Source organism: Haplochromis burtoni, unplaced genomic scaffold (assembly GCF_018398535.1).
Source record: "Haplochromis burtoni strain Fernald_Lab_line unplaced genomic scaffold, NCSU_Asbu1 Contig_65, whole genome shotgun sequence".
In the NCBI taxonomy this organism is placed as follows: domain Eukaryota; kingdom Metazoa; phylum Chordata; class Actinopteri; order Cichliformes; family Cichlidae; genus Haplochromis; species Haplochromis burtoni.
Genome location: NW_024582426.1, coordinates 741,721 through 758,352, shown reverse-complemented (window position 1 = coordinate 758,352; position 16,632 = coordinate 741,721). Strand labels below are relative to the sequence as shown.

General features: G+C 40.4%; 1 protein-coding gene across 6 annotated transcripts in view; it reads right to left on the bottom strand.

Moving 5' to 3' along the window:
- Window positions 1–16,632, bottom strand: part of suco (SUN domain containing ossification factor) — a 45,017-nt gene that overhangs the window by 2,834 nt on the left and 25,551 nt on the right. For 2 of the 6 annotated variants that reach the window (XM_005923235.3, XM_042221356.1), the window contains exons 4-23: window positions 15,848–16,167; window positions 14,926–15,066; window positions 14,383–14,569; window positions 13,320–13,431; window positions 12,783–12,910; window positions 12,473–12,540; window positions 12,277–12,384; window positions 10,753–10,858; window positions 9,347–9,367; window positions 9,056–9,111; window positions 7,901–7,992; window positions 7,588–7,653; window positions 6,374–6,457; window positions 4,397–4,469; window positions 2,890–4,281; window positions 2,660–2,747; window positions 2,408–2,512; window positions 1,301–1,455; window positions 991–1,082; window positions 159–214 (exon numbers count right to left, since the gene is read on the bottom strand). In XM_005923235.3, coding sequence (XP_005923297.1) covers window positions 159–214; window positions 991–1,082; window positions 1,301–1,455; window positions 2,408–2,512; window positions 2,660–2,747; window positions 2,890–4,281; window positions 4,397–4,469; window positions 6,374–6,457; window positions 7,588–7,653; window positions 7,901–7,992; window positions 9,056–9,111; window positions 9,347–9,367; window positions 10,753–10,858; window positions 12,277–12,384; window positions 12,473–12,540; window positions 12,783–12,910; window positions 13,320–13,431; window positions 14,383–14,569; window positions 14,926–15,066; window positions 15,848–16,167 — 3,450 coding nt within the window. The remainder of the gene's footprint in view (window positions 1–158; window positions 215–990; window positions 1,083–1,300; window positions 1,456–2,407; window positions 2,513–2,659; window positions 2,748–2,889; window positions 4,282–4,396; window positions 4,470–6,373; window positions 6,458–7,587; window positions 7,654–7,900; window positions 7,993–9,055; window positions 9,112–9,346; window positions 9,368–10,752; window positions 10,859–12,276; window positions 12,385–12,472; window positions 12,541–12,782; window positions 12,911–13,319; window positions 13,432–14,382; window positions 14,570–14,925; window positions 15,067–15,847; window positions 16,168–16,632) is intronic. The other 4 variants (XM_042221357.1, XM_042221358.1, XM_042221359.1 and 1 more) reach the window with 4 other exon arrangements.

Here is a 16,632-nt window from a genome sequence, read left to right as displayed (position 1 = left end):
TTCGCCAATTCTTTCCACTGCTCAGCTGATACCTCATCTCATTTACTCCACAAAATAAAGAATTCCCTTTTCTAAAACAGACGTATTAGAAAGACTCATTGAGACGAGAAAACACAGTACTTGTATACGACGGCCATCACAGCCAACAGACACTGTACCTTTTTCTCTGGAGAAAACCTTAGAGGTTCTACAATGTACAAGTCATCTGGACCTACTGGGGAGGGGAGAAAGGGGCTAGGTTAATGATGGAATGGGATACAGGAATACGTACATGTAATAAGCATGAAGCGACCTTGCAAGTAGTTTTAAAGATGAAAAGGCATAAATCCATATTGTAGTAATAGCTTGTTGTTAAAACAAGATTTGAAATAATAGAAAAGCAGGTGTTGTTTTTATTAAGGAATACTACTTGCAAATGTCTACCATGAGCCAGCAAAGCATTGTGCTCTATTATTACACTCCTTATGCCTGCATGTGGCAAGCTGGCAATGACAGCCTCCCACCCTCAAGGGCAAACTCTCTCTCTAACACACACACACGCATGCACGTCATTAGGGGGTAATGAACAGCAGCGGGAGTTTAAGGTTTCAAGAGCCGATACTTTTATTGCTTGCACCAGCCTTTCCTTGTGGGCGTGTGTTGCTTTAGGCAGTGGCAACAAGAGGGATATCAGTCACTAAACCTGGCAAAATGTCTTAAAGCAACAGCAAAGGTACAAAGAGTGAGCGATGGAGAGAATGAAGCAAGGCTAAGTAGTGTTTGGATGGGGAGAGATATGTGGCAATAGACGCAGTGATCAAAAGCAGTTAGCCTGAAAGTGCCCAAAGGCAAGATTACATGATGTTTGCAGCGTGACTGTAGTGTCAGATCTCAATGCTGCTTATGTTTCAGTTGGAAAAACAAAAGGAGGAAACATATGGGTAAAACAAAAGTGTGTTGGAGGAGAGATTTTTGAAAAGTGAATGGGCACGTAGGAAGAAGACCTCTTACCTTCTGTAGAGGACAGGTGAAACGACTTGGAGCGAACAAGTGGGCAGGTCACCCTGCGCTTCAGGCTCATGTCATCGTAAGAGGAGAAGCATCTGATAAGGGAGGGAAAAATGACTGACATTTACAAGATGCTACATTCATTCCTTGATTGTCAATCTTTCTACAGTTAGTAGCAAGACGGGAATGACAGCAACCGACAGACAACAGCTTCAGTATTCAGTCTAATACGAAAACACTGAACAACACTTAACAAACGTCATAGCAAAGCTTCAGAAATAAAATATCCTATTCATGCATGCGGGTGACAAACCTCTTGGGGCTGGGGTAGTGGTTGCTCTTGGGAAGAGCAGTAGAGTTGGTGCTGGGGCCGGGGGCCGAGCTGCGGCAGCACTGCAGACACAGCAGGATCCCCAGAAATAGACACAGAACCAGAGAGACCACCAGGTAGCTCTGACGGTCAGATACCTGCAGAGGATGATTTCAGCAGTCAACAGTGAAACAATGCACAACACATCAAACATTCAACAGCTACGTCGACTTATGATACCGTGAGTGGTCCTTTTCCCCAGTTGTGATGTTTTGTACCATGTCCTCCGTGACCTTACTCCAAAAGCACTTTTAGTTTGGCCTAAACACTGTACGCAAAAGGCCCAGTGAATTTATAAAAAAAAAAAAAAGAAAAAAAAAAGAGAGAAAGAAAAACCAGGACAAACTACCCACAAATTGTTATTCTAAAAAGGATACACAAACTTTATCCTCCATCCTTTTTAATGTAACTGCATTTAATCATGTGGGCTCAGAAAATGTGCCTTGGTGAAAAGTCAAAGCCAAACATGTTGAAATATTCAAGTCAGAAAAATGTTTTCCACTCAAGTCAAACTCTGCCCGTGTTTTGGAAGAAGCAAAAGACTTTAAATAAACGAAAAACAACAAAACAAAAAAAGTTAAAACAATACATGATGGCCATGAATTTTAAGGTTTCACACAGACACTATACTTATGTGAAAAAAAAAAAAAACTACTTAAATTGTCTGTTTATCTACTTATAAACAAACTTGTAAGTAAAACGAATGTTATATTCCATTATACTTAATTTCACCTCTAGTTACTCTGGCTGGTACCTACTATCTGGCATACTCCATTTCAGATGGATTTCAAGGTCCCGACTACTAAAATCATTACTCCGAACATAAAAATCAAACCTGGACTATATCTGGAACAGCAAGAGATCTGACAACAGATGGTGTTTAAACTACATTATGTTAATGAGCCAGAAGCATCATGATCTATTTTCAACAGGAAGAATAACTCCTTCTCTGAGCACTAGCAACAAGGTTTTAAGCCCAACACAAAAAGACAATTCTGTTAAAAACTAAGCAATAGATAGTCTACTCAGCAATCAACGATAGCAATATACCTCTCTCTGCAGCTCGCTGACTGTAGCTGTGAGATTGAGCATCAGTTTAGTGACGTTTTCCAACTGACTCTGCAGGACTTGGATGGACTCAGTCTGCTTCTGGTCCTGAAAATATACAAAAAAAAAAAAAAAAAAAAAAAAAAAAGAAGATATTAGTCAGCACAGCTGCTCAGGTGTCAGTAGATGGAGTAAATAAGACTCTTAACTGCAAACATATTTTACTGTGATTTAAGATGATTAATGCAATGAGACCTGTTCCTCAGCAATACGGGAGGTGTTTTGCAGCTTGATGATGGTCTTATTGAACGCTTTCTGCATCTCTTCCATCTGTTTACGATATCTGGAAATCACAGAAATAACTTCTAATAATCTCTCCCAGATTGCAAATATCCGAAACAAATTAGGGCAGTAAAATCTGTACTGAAACTTTGCTTTTTGTTGCAGTTTAGATTTGAAAAGTTCAACATGGCCAGTGGTTTCACCTCTGGCTGAGTTCCTCCAAGTATCTGCTGGACAGACTCATGTTCATCTCCAGAGCTTTGATCCTGTTGTTCAGCCTCATGAACACACTCTCTTTCTGGCTGGATCCGTGGACTGCGCCTCCGTTAACTAACACGCTGTTCCCATTCACTGCTCCACCATTATAATCTCCACCGTTCTGCAGCTCTGCATAGAAGTCTGTAGCCGTCCGCTGAGCGTTGCCATTACCACTAGCATTCAGCAGTTCCTCTTCTACAGTCTCTTCCACCCGATGAGGCTCTCCTGTCTGAGGAAGTGAATCAGCCTGCTCCCCGTGGGTCTGGGAAGCCTGAACATTTTGTCTCTGCGAGTCCCCGCTGTCTACGCCTGACTTAACTGAGTCTGTGTGAATGTCATTTGAAGGCAAAGCTGCTGGCAGCTCAGTGGGAGGGGAGATAAAATCCTCAGGTCTTGAAGCAGTGGGAAGAGGCTGAACAGGCTGATCTTTGACAGGAGGAACCGTGACGACAGGAGAAGCCGTCTCAGAAGATGGAGATAACGGGGGAGTGCTGGCAGAAAGTGTGGGGGTGACGCTGCTGGTGTGCTGCGTCTTTGGGATAGAGACAGCTTGGAGGAGAGGAGTGGGGACAGGATCTAGGGTTGCGTCTTTAACTAAAGGTAACAAGTTCTCCTTTGGGGTTGGGGTAGGCTGTGTTAGGGAGCTGTGGCTGTCTGAGAAACTCTGAGGGGGGATGGTGGAGGTTCTGCTGGGCTCTAGGAGGATGCTGAGCTCGGGAGTGTATGAATCAGGTGTGTCAGTGCTGAGAGGCGTGTCAGTGGTGTACTCCTCACTGAGAGCTTTGCACTCATTTTGCCCATTCTCAGGCACCTCGAGTTCTGGAGCTTTTTCTGTGAGAGGAAGGGGTTCTTGGATAGGTGTGGGGGCAGGAATAGGAATCAGTGGAGGTGTGTGTGTGAGGACAGGTGTGCTCACAGTAGGGTGAGTCTGTGTTTGAGTGCTAAGCTGCCTCTTCTTAAGGCTGCGCAGTCTCTCCTTGGCCAGCCTGGCAGAGCACCAGCGATGGAGCAGCTCAGGCAGAGTGACCATGCAAGACAGAGAGAGGGAGGAGAAGGAGGTGAAAGGACAGTAAGCCTGGCTCTCCCACTGGTTCCTGTCTGCCTCCTTCCTCATCTCCTCCTCGCTCTTTTCCCCTTCTTCATCATCCTCTCCCTCCTCCTCCAATAGAGTAACAGTTGACAGTCTGATCTCCTCATCCTCTTCCTCCTCCTCTACTAGAGTGACAATCTGATCCACATCCTTATGTGGATCAGATGATGAGTGGGAAGATGTGGAGGAGTCACTAGAGACAGAGACCTCTTCTGTTGTAGGTTGTTCTGGCTTTGAAGGTTGCAGTCTGAAGAAAAGAAAAACCAAAAACATGCTTTCTGTGGGATTTGGAGTTGAAAAGCTCATCACGTGGAACTGAATTCAATTTAAATGAATAAAGGTTTATCTCTGATGGCTCTTACACTGTGTGTAGGGCCTCAGTTGGTTTAGCTGACTCTGTGCTCTCCTTTTCACCCCCCTCTGTTGTTGCGTTACCTGGGGGTTGGAGAAACACACAACAATTAAACAAACACAGCACAGCAATAACACTTGGCTACTGTTTTTAAGATTGCGTAGAACCCTCTAACTTGGCAGTGGCTCGTTTCTTTCCACCCTCCTGTAGGAGGGACAGTGTAGGTGCACAGTCCCTCCAGGCTGGAATGCCCATGTTTAGGCAAAGGGAGAAATGCTGTGAACCAGTCTGTTCCAGTTTGAACTGATTGTGTCTCTCCCAAATTCTGCCTCACTCAGTGGGTGTAAATGGGAATAAAAACAGCCACTGTAGAGAGCAAGCAGTAAAAAGACACTAGAGTTGTGCTAATAATTGCAAGGATGAATTTGTGGGGGGTTTTTATGTATTTTTTTTTTTATCAGTTGTCATAACCAACAGGTCTAAATACAATAAATTTTTTAAAGCATAAAGAAACATAAGAGCCAAATCTGTTAATAGATTCCTCCCCTCTTTAAGTCAACCCCACTAGAGAAAAGTTGTCTAAGGAGTCATTTTGATAGCGCTCTGTGTGGTAGACAGAACTAGAAGAAAGCTCAGCGTCATAGGCCTAACTCTGTCTTAATTTAGCTGAGCTCCTTGCCAAGAAGAACTGAAACAAAGATAGCCAAAGTTCTGCTGAAATACCGCTAGGGACCTCCTGCCAAGAGCCAAGTAAACATCTGGCTCTCTTAGCACATATACACATGAACATTCAGTCTATGCATATGTTTGCACTTTAGCCAAGGAAATAAAAGTGACCCAGTTTTTGAAGCAGTTAATCTAAACAAGATGTGGAAAGACAGGCTGGCTGGAGAACGCGAGGAAAAAGGCAGTCACACAGTAAGAGCAGAGTACAGGAGTGAAAACACAGCATTAAAGTTTGCTTTATAAGTGTTAAATACATTTGAATTTGTTTTTAAAGGGATTTCATAAGATAACGCTATACGGTCTATAGAAGAAGCACAACTATAATTTGCTTTCACATTAAGGAAGTTTTCATCTAAACCTCAGGAAGGTGTGAAACCTATTATGTAATATGGACGTTTCTTAACCGGAATTTCCAATTAGCTTTTCACACATGCACGCACCTTCACAAAACAAAACCTGTTGGATGGATGATTCATGCTCAACAATCTCAGTAAAAGTCTTTTATAGTGCTGACTCGGAAATCCCTGCTCCATAACACTTCATACAGATAGACCAGTCATGTTACCTCGAGCTAAGGTGTGGGAGCAACATGCAACAGAATTCAAGTCAAGGTCTTTTCTAACAAAGCGGAATATGTGAAGAGGCTGAGCCATCAATGTTACACAAGTAGTTTGCGAAACACGAGTACTAGACCATTTTTACATGTACATTACACACATAAAAAAATGTGCCCCTAATCAGCATGTGTAACGTTCTCCTGGCAATCTGTAGTTTAAATCTGTAATTTACTTTAACTTTTAAAGAGACAGTAACAGATCACCTAAATGTGATGTCTATAAAACAGGAAACTTGAGTTTATCAGCTCTTTATTGGCAGTTGAATGGGAAGCCAAACAAATTTTAGCTTATGTTACACATGTGCATGGATGTGTTTATACTTTGCCTTACACTTATGCTTAGAGCAGTGCAAATATAAGTTACTTCAGCGCCCATTTGGGCTAACCCCAAAATCAGTATGAATGGATTTATTTTGAGGTTATTTTAAGAAAATTAAAAATGAAGCAATATAAATAAGTCTAAGATACTCTGATGAATGTAGGATAGCTGAAAATGTTGACTTGTGTATGGTGTACTGTTCAAGTGTTGCATGTGAAAATGTGATGGTAGAAAAATAACCCCCCAAAGAAAAAACCCCAAAAAAAAACCCCCAGAAAAGTAAACTTTTAAAAAGGTCTAAAAAGTGGCCTCTGAGAAATCAGTACCTCCCGTTTCTGCTCCACTCTCCAGCTCTGGCTTTCCTCCCAGCACATTAGCAGCAATGTTGTTTACCATGTTTAGGATGGCATCTAAAAACAAAAACAAAGAAGAAGAACATCCACGCAATGCATTTATTTTCCATGACATGAGATTTCTGACTGACAGCAGCTTCAGGTCAAACACATCAAAGCCAAACCACATATTGTGCCATATGTTTTTGCTTTATTTTCTTAACCATTCTCTCTGATGACTGTATTCTCCTTCTATATTATGTCCCCTGGATTTACTGTCATGAGTTTTATTTTAAGCCTTTCCTCCAGGGTCCATCCACTCTGAAGCCCTTTTATGGTTTATGGTTAGAGCTCTGAGACTTGTGTTCACGGTACATTTTCAGGGGTGCACCGTTCCCCTCCTTCGCTAACTCAGGAGACAGAAGGGCACCAGTGTATTTGTGCATGTGTGTGTGGTTTCTGGAAAAAATAAATAAATAAATAAAGCCAAGCAGCAAAATTTATGCAACTCAAAAAGCCCACAGTGTGTACGCAGGATACCAAGTGGGTTAAAATACTTCAAGTTGAACAGTATGTGAATGAGTTCATACCCAACACGCCATAAAGTTGGCTGCTGTACCAACAACTGTATGAGGTCTGAGATAATTGAAAAAAAAAACTGTGTGCACTATGACTGGATACAACAGTATTAAAGCCAAACTTACACAAATCATAAAATAGTTCTTCTTTAACATAGGATGGAAACACCAGATTACTGTAGCTGCAGTTTGATGACATGTAACGAAACATTTTCATTAACATTTTTCATGACAGTTGACACATTTTCTTATTCCTTTTTTAAATTCGATCAGGTAGGGCTGTCCGCTTTTGTGCTGAAGCCATCTGACCAACAGCAAAAGCTCGGCCCAAACTGGGTTACGTTACAGGAATATAAGATACAGAGCACAGCAGCAAATATTAAAAAAAGAATCAGGGTGCAACAATGGTGCCAAGTCCAGAACTCAATCTGACTGAAATGGTGTGAAGGGACCTCATGAGGGCTGCGCCAACATGAAGAATTCCCCCTTAAAGATGTGAGACACTGATCTTCAAGTTATTGCCACTAAAAGTGGTTCAAACAAGCTAGTGAACCAGCTCAACTGCATAAAGTTCTGTGAAAATCTATTTTTCACGACTGCATTTATAAGAACGTGTGTACGTGTACATACTGGTTGCTGAACCAAGCAGGTTTTTGGAGGCCTTGTCTTCTGTTGGTTGGTAGCCAGGAGGATAGTCTGAAGAGAAACACGTGGTAGCAGTTAAAATAAAATCATATTAATTGGAAAACAAAGGCAAGAAATCGAAGTAATGTATTTGGTAACTACTTTGAAGAATAATGTATTTTGGCTTTTTGAGCCTGGTATAACCTATAGATTTGCGCCAGTATGAATTCATTTAATGTTAACACATCCATTTCTGGTCTTTTACATACAAATTTGAAATTTGTAATTTGTGCATTTGAAATCGACGTCAACATCTTACCATAGTCCTCATCCAAATACTCAAGTCTCTCTGAGGGGTACTGAGAATCTGCTATCTCCTCATACTCCTCCACCATGCTGGTACCAAACACCCTACACAACACAAAAAAAAAAACAATACGTTACACAAACAGACCTACAGAAAAGGTCAAGAGTTGAAATTACCACACAGCGGAGGCAGTGGAATTTTTTGATGCAGCTCTAAGAAAACAATGCCAGTTGAGCACATTTTGAGATAAAAGATAAAAACTCACGGAAACTGAACAATGTGTTGGATATGGACGCACAAGTGATGACTGTATATAAGAAGTACCATCTGAGGGAAATTAACTTCAAAAAACACCAAAACACTTTTTTTTTTGTTTCTTTTTTTTTTTAATTCCTTTTTTCCCCTTATTGTGATTGTGCAATTAAGGTCTTTAAAGTGGACATTCTTAAGGAACCCTCATCATCAGACTCACTGTGCAAGAAAAGGCATTTTAGCTGTGTTACAACATTCAGAATTTAATCTAAAACAACAACAACAACAACAACAACAACAACTATTAAGGTGGTGCCTAATAAGTAAACAACAAAATCTAATCATAACAGACCTTTCATGATATAGCGACGCTCCTGTAATTACAGCTGCCTGGATAACAATTTGCATTGATGTAATAAAATCAAAGTGTTTGTTTGTCAACACTGCTTATGATAAAGGCGGTTGTGTTTTAAAAGACAGATGCCAGAAACTTTCAAGATCTAATTAAGTAAACTGGAACAAGACAAGACGATAAGACTGTTCTTCCAAAAAAAAAAAAAAAAAAAAAAAAAAAAAAAAAAAAAAAAAAAAAAAGGAATGGCATAACTGTTAGAAAATATTAACTTTTATGCCAGATATCATTTTATTTGGTTTTATTAAATAGTGCTTCTTACAATTTGCATAATTTACCCAATCGCACAAGCACTTTTTCCTATGCTTTTTCTATATAAACGCATTGTAAAACAGTTGTGGTTAGCATCCTGCCCAAGGATAGTTGCCATGCAGACTAGAGGAGCCAGGAAGCAGCTAGGGATCGAACCACCAACCTCCCAATTAGTAGATGAGCTACAGCCACCCATGGGTTGATAAGATTAGAGAAAGGTCTAGAAAGATAAAGGAAATTCTTTAACTTACCTGATAAGACTGAGGGGACAGAAGTGTTCAGATCCGAAATGAGAGAGAAGTTCAACCTGCAGGTACAATAGTTAAGCTATTAAACAGTATAAAAATATGCACAACTCCATGAACCCACAACCCACCAAATTAGTAGAACTGCCAAGCTTTGACAGTTTGTGCATGTTTTACTTGTTTATTATCCACATGCATTAAAGATGAAACTCTACTCGCCCATTTGAGTATACAAAAAATAAAAGTGTTCTTATTTCAGCCCATTATAACCTCTGACAGAAAGAGAAGAGTGCTAACCTTTATGTACTTGATGAACATCTGATGCGAGAAGAAGACAAAGACAGAAGGAGAGAGAAATAAAACAAGAAAAAGAAATCAGTAAGAGCTGATTCAAGCTACAAGGAAGTCAAGAATCTGTGTACGGTTCAGCTCTCTTCTACGACAAACACACAGCTGATATATGCAAGATCACCATTCTGCAACAGAACACAGGCAAGACACTAAACAGATGTTTCTAATAAGCTGCAAGAAAGACACAAGCAAGACTGAGGGAAAGACAGACAGACTTACAGGCTCACTACTCATTAAAAAAAGAAGAAGAAGAAAAAAAAAAGAAGATGCTCAGGAAGTAGAAACTAAAAATAGATGAAGCTGAAATCTAAAAAACAAAACAAAAAACAAGTTTATGTAATAGAAACAAAACTGGTTCAGAATAGATGTGAATCAACAGTAAGCTCCTACACAAAACACCCACGAGTTACATAAAAAAGGATAATTATCCAAGTATTAATCACCTGCTTAACAAGTCTACACTGAATATTTATTGGCAAAAGTGATTGTAAGGAAAGAGACCGTTTAGAAGAGCACCGATTTAGATCACACTTTCAAACCCATTTTTATAGATAATAATGGGCTGTTGTGTGAAAGCTCACAGACATAACTACATAGCCAACCTTTAACACACTTAATCAGAAAGAAGCAGATTTCATAAATGCAATGGACAACAAATTTCCTTAGGAGGCCATGTGTATGACAAAAAACAAAAAAAAAAGATAATAAAGTGATATCCATCGATGAACACCTTGCTTTGTTTGTTACGCTGCAATTTAAGCAGAATGAGGCACATCTGGTTTGACTTACGGATGGAGACAGAATCCCAGATATGGGAGCATTTAGGAATCTGAACCATGAGCGTAGGGACAAAAATTATTTTAATGCTTCTTGTCTGTTTAGTTTTCCTTATCATTCAGTGGCAAACTTAATTTTTAACCATCTGAAATTTAAATTCATTTTAGTGGAAACTACTGTAAGCGCCCTGAAAAAGGATCACAGCTTAATATAAACTCTAGCGTGATGTAAGTACAATCCACACAGTCCAAGACGGCCAGTCGTGACGCTCACATGTTAAATACAATCAAAACAGTCGTCGAGTTCCTCTACTATGTAATTCTCACATGTAAACAGTTACGCCCTCACAGTCACCATAATTTAGCTATTCAAAAGATGACTGCCCTGATGTCATCAGTAACTTTCTATTAAGTCACAAGACACTCCCTGGACCTACACCTTTAACTTCTGTATATAACCATGTCAGTATGTGTGTATATCTATGTCTAAGATTTCTAATATACCACTGAAAATGGGGACATTTTATGTACACTTTATGATATGTTATTATTCTATCTGCAAGTAAACAGGAGTACCTTCACATATTTAGCATAAAGCTGTTCATCTAGTGGGAAGCTCTGGACTATCCGTTCATCGCGAGCATGGAAAGTTCCCAGCTTTACCCACTTGTTGGTAGGATATCTGCAACAGAGAGAGGGGAAACGTACGATGTGAATGTGAGGAAGATCGATTTTGTAACATGTCATCTGGCATGACCTCACAGGGTGGATACAAATGTCATTATATTCATGCCATGTCTAGTGGCAATTATCGGCATTATGGAGCAAGACAGCGCTAGATATAAATCTTTAACAAAGACAACACAAGCCATGACTGCACTAAATTTAGAGGTGATAATACTAGGGGACAAAAATGAATGCAAAACTGGTTAAGAAACTGCTTTAATTATAGAGTACTGGCTTTCCCCTCATCTCTAAATGGGTTATGGTGGATAGCTGTCAGTTTCTTGCTAATATTGTAGGACCTTTACCTTACAATATAAAGAGCTGTAAGGCAACTGTTGTGAACTGGTGGTATATATAAATACAACTGACTTTTTCTAGGAGGAACTGCATATGATCCAGCCAGTGATGATAGAAAGAAAAGTACTTGATTAAAAAAAAAAACTAAACAAACAAAAAACATTTAATATTAATTTATTATGAGCAAAAAATAACAAACAAAAAAAAAAAAAATTATGCAAAACTATTGTGAAACTTTATTTAGCCACAGTGCAAGTTTGGAAATGGGAAACATGAAAGGTCTCTATATGCTTAAGTTGGTAACCACTATGTATGTCCTTAGCTAAAAATAAATAAATAATAAAAATTTGGTTTTTAATATTTTTTAGTGACACATTGAGCTTTCCTCTTCCTTCGCTCATCTACTGACTTTTAATTTCATGTGGAAATGAACTGAAAACATACTACTTTCTATACAACACTAGAAATGTAGATGCAAGGCCTATGCAAATCATTTGAGCAGGTTAGTGCAGCTACGCAGCTTGTGAGATGCGTGTTTGTGGGACGGCTTGAGCCTTGCTGCAGCGGTACATAATTTCGTTTTTGGCATGGTGCCTGTTTGTTTCAGTTTTTTCCCCCCTACACCTGAGGCGCATGGCTGTCAGCAAAACTGACAGTAAAAAGATCTGTTGATAGTCATACTGACGTAGCAATAGGCAACATTACATAACTGAGTTTGTGGTATTAAAGGGTGGGCTTTAAATGAATGTTAGTCCTAACAGAATCCCAGTGTGGACAAAAGTATTATGTCAGTAATTTAAAAGAACATATGAAGCTTTGTGGTTACTATTTTTCACTGCTTGTCAATGCAAATACTACAAATATCATGGTTAAGATAACGAAATGAGATTTAAAAAAAAAAAAAAATCGATGCATGAACATGCCGTTATGAACAGGGGAAGTAAATGGTGTGGCATGGGGCTTACACAGAGCTTTGTCTGCTATAACTGTCTGACAGCATGCTGAGTGTAGTTTTTCAATTGCACACTAGCTTAAAAGGACAAAAAAAACAAAACAAAAAAACCAACAAGTGAATACCTGTCACTGATGGAAACTAGAAAGTCTTTGGGTGTAGATGAGAAAAGCTCAAAGTTTGCAATGTCCAACTGCTTCACTTGAATAGGCTCACAGAGTTCTATCACAAACCTGTAGAGAACATAAAAAATAATTATTGTAAAACTTTTAAAGCTAAAAATTGGGCTCAGTTAAACCCCACCATTATTGTGGGACCCACCAAATTTTGTTGCTGCATGGATTCAGCATGTATAAGTCCATATTCTCCATGAGAATAGCAGACGTGCTCTGAAAGAAGAAAAAAAGTTGAATTAAAATCCTACCATCACCCCAACATTGTTAATCTTGCTTGTTTCCTTATACAATTGCAGTCAAAATGTGACAAAAATTGTTTCATGCGTGCTTGGATGTCTGGTCTCAGCTTAAATGCTAAGCGAACAAGTATAAAGTCATTTGACACATCTGTTGACACATAATTACGTGAGGATTCGCGTTTGTGTGTAGGCGGCAGAGCGTGATGTGCGACTAACCTTGGCCTCACTGTTGGCAGAGAGTATCTTGGCTCCACACTCTACAGAAGCGTAGTTATTCTTGAAGTTTTTCTGGACCTTCTTTGTTGGATGGGGGCTGCTGCTGGTTGAGGTATGGAGAGACTGACCTGGACAGAGAAAGCACTACATTAGGTCTTTTCGAGAGCCTTGAAAATGAGTGGTGCCAAACCGCAAAGAATAGACATATTGCACAACATGCATAAACACATGCTCCACTGACTGCTGCACACAGTGTGCATAGCGTGAAAAGGAAGGGAAAAAAAGAAGGAAGCTATACAGGAACAGAACATAAGGAAGGATGCAACCGAGAAAAGACGCAGCATACAAACGGGTAGTAAGTAGTCTTCTTTACAGAAGCAATGGCATAAACATGTTGTGTCACAGTCAGATTAACATCAGCAAGCTATTTTTGAGGTGCCTGAACCCAAACTTAAACAAGAACTTAGTTGTTCATGTGACGTGTCTCTAGTCATCCCTGTACGAGCTGTCTCGTGTCTGTACAATAAATCCACATACTTTTCTCCTTTTCCACCTCCATGACTTGCTTCTTCCATTCATCAAAGGTAGGGATGTCCTCTTTGCTGGGCACAGAGGGATCAGTCTCCCTGGGAGCGTTTGTTTCCCCTGTCTGAAACATACACACAGATCCAGAATGTAAATATCAGACACTAAATAATATGCAAAAATATTTACATGGTGGAAGAAGTGAACCTTGACTTTCTGTTAACAAGGTTACTTGGCATCAGTGACTCACTAAGCAAGTACCTTATTATACAAGCATAGCGTGTGGTAGAACAACTAAAAGATGCCCATCCTCTATTCGTGGTAGTAAAGCTAGCCCGTGGTGACTGAAGCACTGAGATGCACTGAGCTGTGATTAATATTTTGATGGATTATATAAGTGCCCATTTGAGCCTCACAAGACAGCCTGATTCTGAAAATCCACAACTCAGACAGCCTCTTATGTAAAACACCCTAACAGCCCAACAAGAGTCATTGCCAGCCACATACAGATTAGTCATCAGATCTCAGCTCCAAATCAGCAAAATGAGGTACAAATACACTATGACCACAAGCCCTCCCGTCCTCCGAAACTAAATACTTTCCCCAGATACAATCGTCCTTCAACCATGAAAAAGCAACTGACAGCAGGCTGACTCAACATTTTCAAACTGAAACATTCAAATGTTGCCCTTTGCTAGAACAGATGTGCATGCTGAATATTTATAATGTTCATGGCCACCTAGACGGCAGGTTTCGGAAAGTTTTGCAGTCTGTGCGGACAGGTGGACTTACTCAGCCTCAGGCCACCGATCTTATTATATCCAAGCTCAGTGCTCATGTCGTTGCAGTTGTTCCAAAATAATCTTCTCCCTCAGATCATATTTCAGGAACATCTCACCTGAAATAAGGACGTTGACTGTACCTTGGTCTAAGTTTTTTCTCCCACCACGTGTCCAACTGTCAAATTTTCCATCATGATACCAGCAGTTTTGTAATGCCTCAAGCCATATGCTACATGCGATTTGCTTCTTTCACAACAGAAATAACAATTCCCAAACACCACAAAGCCTCTAACCTGCTGTTTTTTGTGTTGGTGGTGTGAGGTGTTGCCCACTTGTTCCAAAACAGACAGCCCATCTTCGAGCACCTCACGCTGCTCTTGTTCCTGGTCCACTAGGCCTGGAGTCGACTGAATTTCTGTTTCAGGACCAGAGCTGTGCCTCTGATCTGTCTGCTGGTCCTCTGTGACAGCCTCATCCATGCTACATCACAGAGAGGGGACCAATGTGGAGTAGAGGGAACAGAAAGAAATGGACAGGGGAAGAATAAAGGAACAGAAGGGCATGGAATAAATATAAGTTTAAGGCTATGTCAAATATGTGAGTTAAAAATAATAATAACAAAATTGAATTTGACGTTTTTTGTTTTTTTTTAATCCTTGGTTGGAGCAGGAAAAACAAAGAAGGGAAATTTTAAAAGAAAAAAAAACAAAAAAAAAACCAACATTAAGTAGAGAGCAAGGCCAGCGGTCGACGGTTGGGCACAGCAGAGAGGTGTAGCTTGTACCTTCATTATCAGTCTCTGTGCTTTGATTGGCTTCTGGTGGTTAGAAACTCACCTGAGGAGAGGGCTGCCAAAAGGGGAGCTTTCACAGGTTGCCAGTTCGGGGGGAATGACCCCGCACTGTGAATCAGAGTGCTCAGCAAAGACAAAGCTGTCTACTGGGAATTCATCTCCTGCACTGGCAACCCGCACTGCACTGAGGGAAAGAAAGGACATGGTGTTTACCACACCTCCTTACACTGGGGAAGGTAGACAGGAGGGCAGGGTGGAGGGTAGGGTGGGGGAGAGGGCGGGATGGGGACAATGGGGAGGAGATAAACGACACAGAGGCATGAGAGCGGGAGGGAGAGAAAAGGAAGAGGGGGGCAGAGTGGTTGGCTGCTGCTGGTGGCTAGCTGATTAGGACTTGAAATGCTGATTGAAATGCCCCAGTTCTGAATACAGAAGATACCATGGGAAGGACATGTTGTTGTTGTAGGGGATATTTAGACTAATCTGGGTCAAAGTTCCAGGTCCATAGGGATGATTCTCTTTATTTTTTTTTTAAACTTCCATTACAAAAACCATTAGAAAATAAATAAATAAACAGTCCCTTGCTCCAGCACAATGCTCCATGAAAAATAACTGAAACATCCATGGGGTCAGATCTTCTTTAGACTCATCTTCTAGTGTGTGATGAGTCACTTTGCGTAAATAATTGTGAAGAAAAAGCAACTGAGGGAAACATAAGTCAAACAAAAATACCAAAACACATTTGCAATGTCTGACATGACAATAGTGGCACTGAAACGGATTACGTTAGACCTGGACTGTCGTGAAATTGGCTTTAACCTTAAGAAGAACAACATGTTCTATGGGGTTTTTTTTTAGCGATGTAGGGTTAGAAATTCAGTTCTCCAATTTCAGTTTTGTGGTTATAGCCAACTTCTCTTGAAAGACACCAGATCATTGGCTTGATGAAGTGAATCTGAGCTTACCCTGTGTGGGTCAGCCCAGCACTCTGTGAGGTAGGTTTGTTTTCAGCTTCATCGGGGGATGTGTCTGGGTTTGAGTCTAGATTGGGAATTGGTTCACTTGAAGTCTCTGCTGGGGTATCTGTGGTCACTTGGCCCTGTGCTGGAACTGGTTCTGGAGTGGCGAGCACTGGGGCATCATGGTCGTGGTCCTGTGTGTGAATCTGCAGGCCCAAGTCAGCCTGGGGATCTGGGGTAGGTTCTGGCTCAGGGGCAACAGGTACAGTATCCGACTCTGGGTCTAGCTTTGTCTCTTCCTCTCCAGCTTCTTGTGGCTTCACAGTCTGGTAACAGAAGAAAAAGTACATTTCTGATTAGGGCTGTTCGACATAACGACATATATCGGATGACGATATAAAAACATCTACAGTTTCATTTTACGCTATCGTTTGTTTCGTGGTGTCGCAAAATAAACGTTTACGGCAATATTTTTTTCATCGTTTTGATGGTCACCGTAGTGGTTATATTTATTTCTTAAAGTTCTCTTTCTCTTATATTTAATATAACCACACTTCAGACGGACAAGCGCCTGTTTTTATGCGTTGTCGTTAGCAACAACGACAGTAAAACCATCGCTGTCCGCTTGTTTATTTTCCACATAAACCCTTCACAATAAAGCTCAAGATCCTGTTGAGACTTTTCAAAATAAACTGAATCACGTGAAAGAGTATGCAGAGTATCTACGGATGAGAAGCAAAAAATAGCTGTCAGGTGCTAAAAAAAAAAAACAAACAAAACAAAACCTTAGA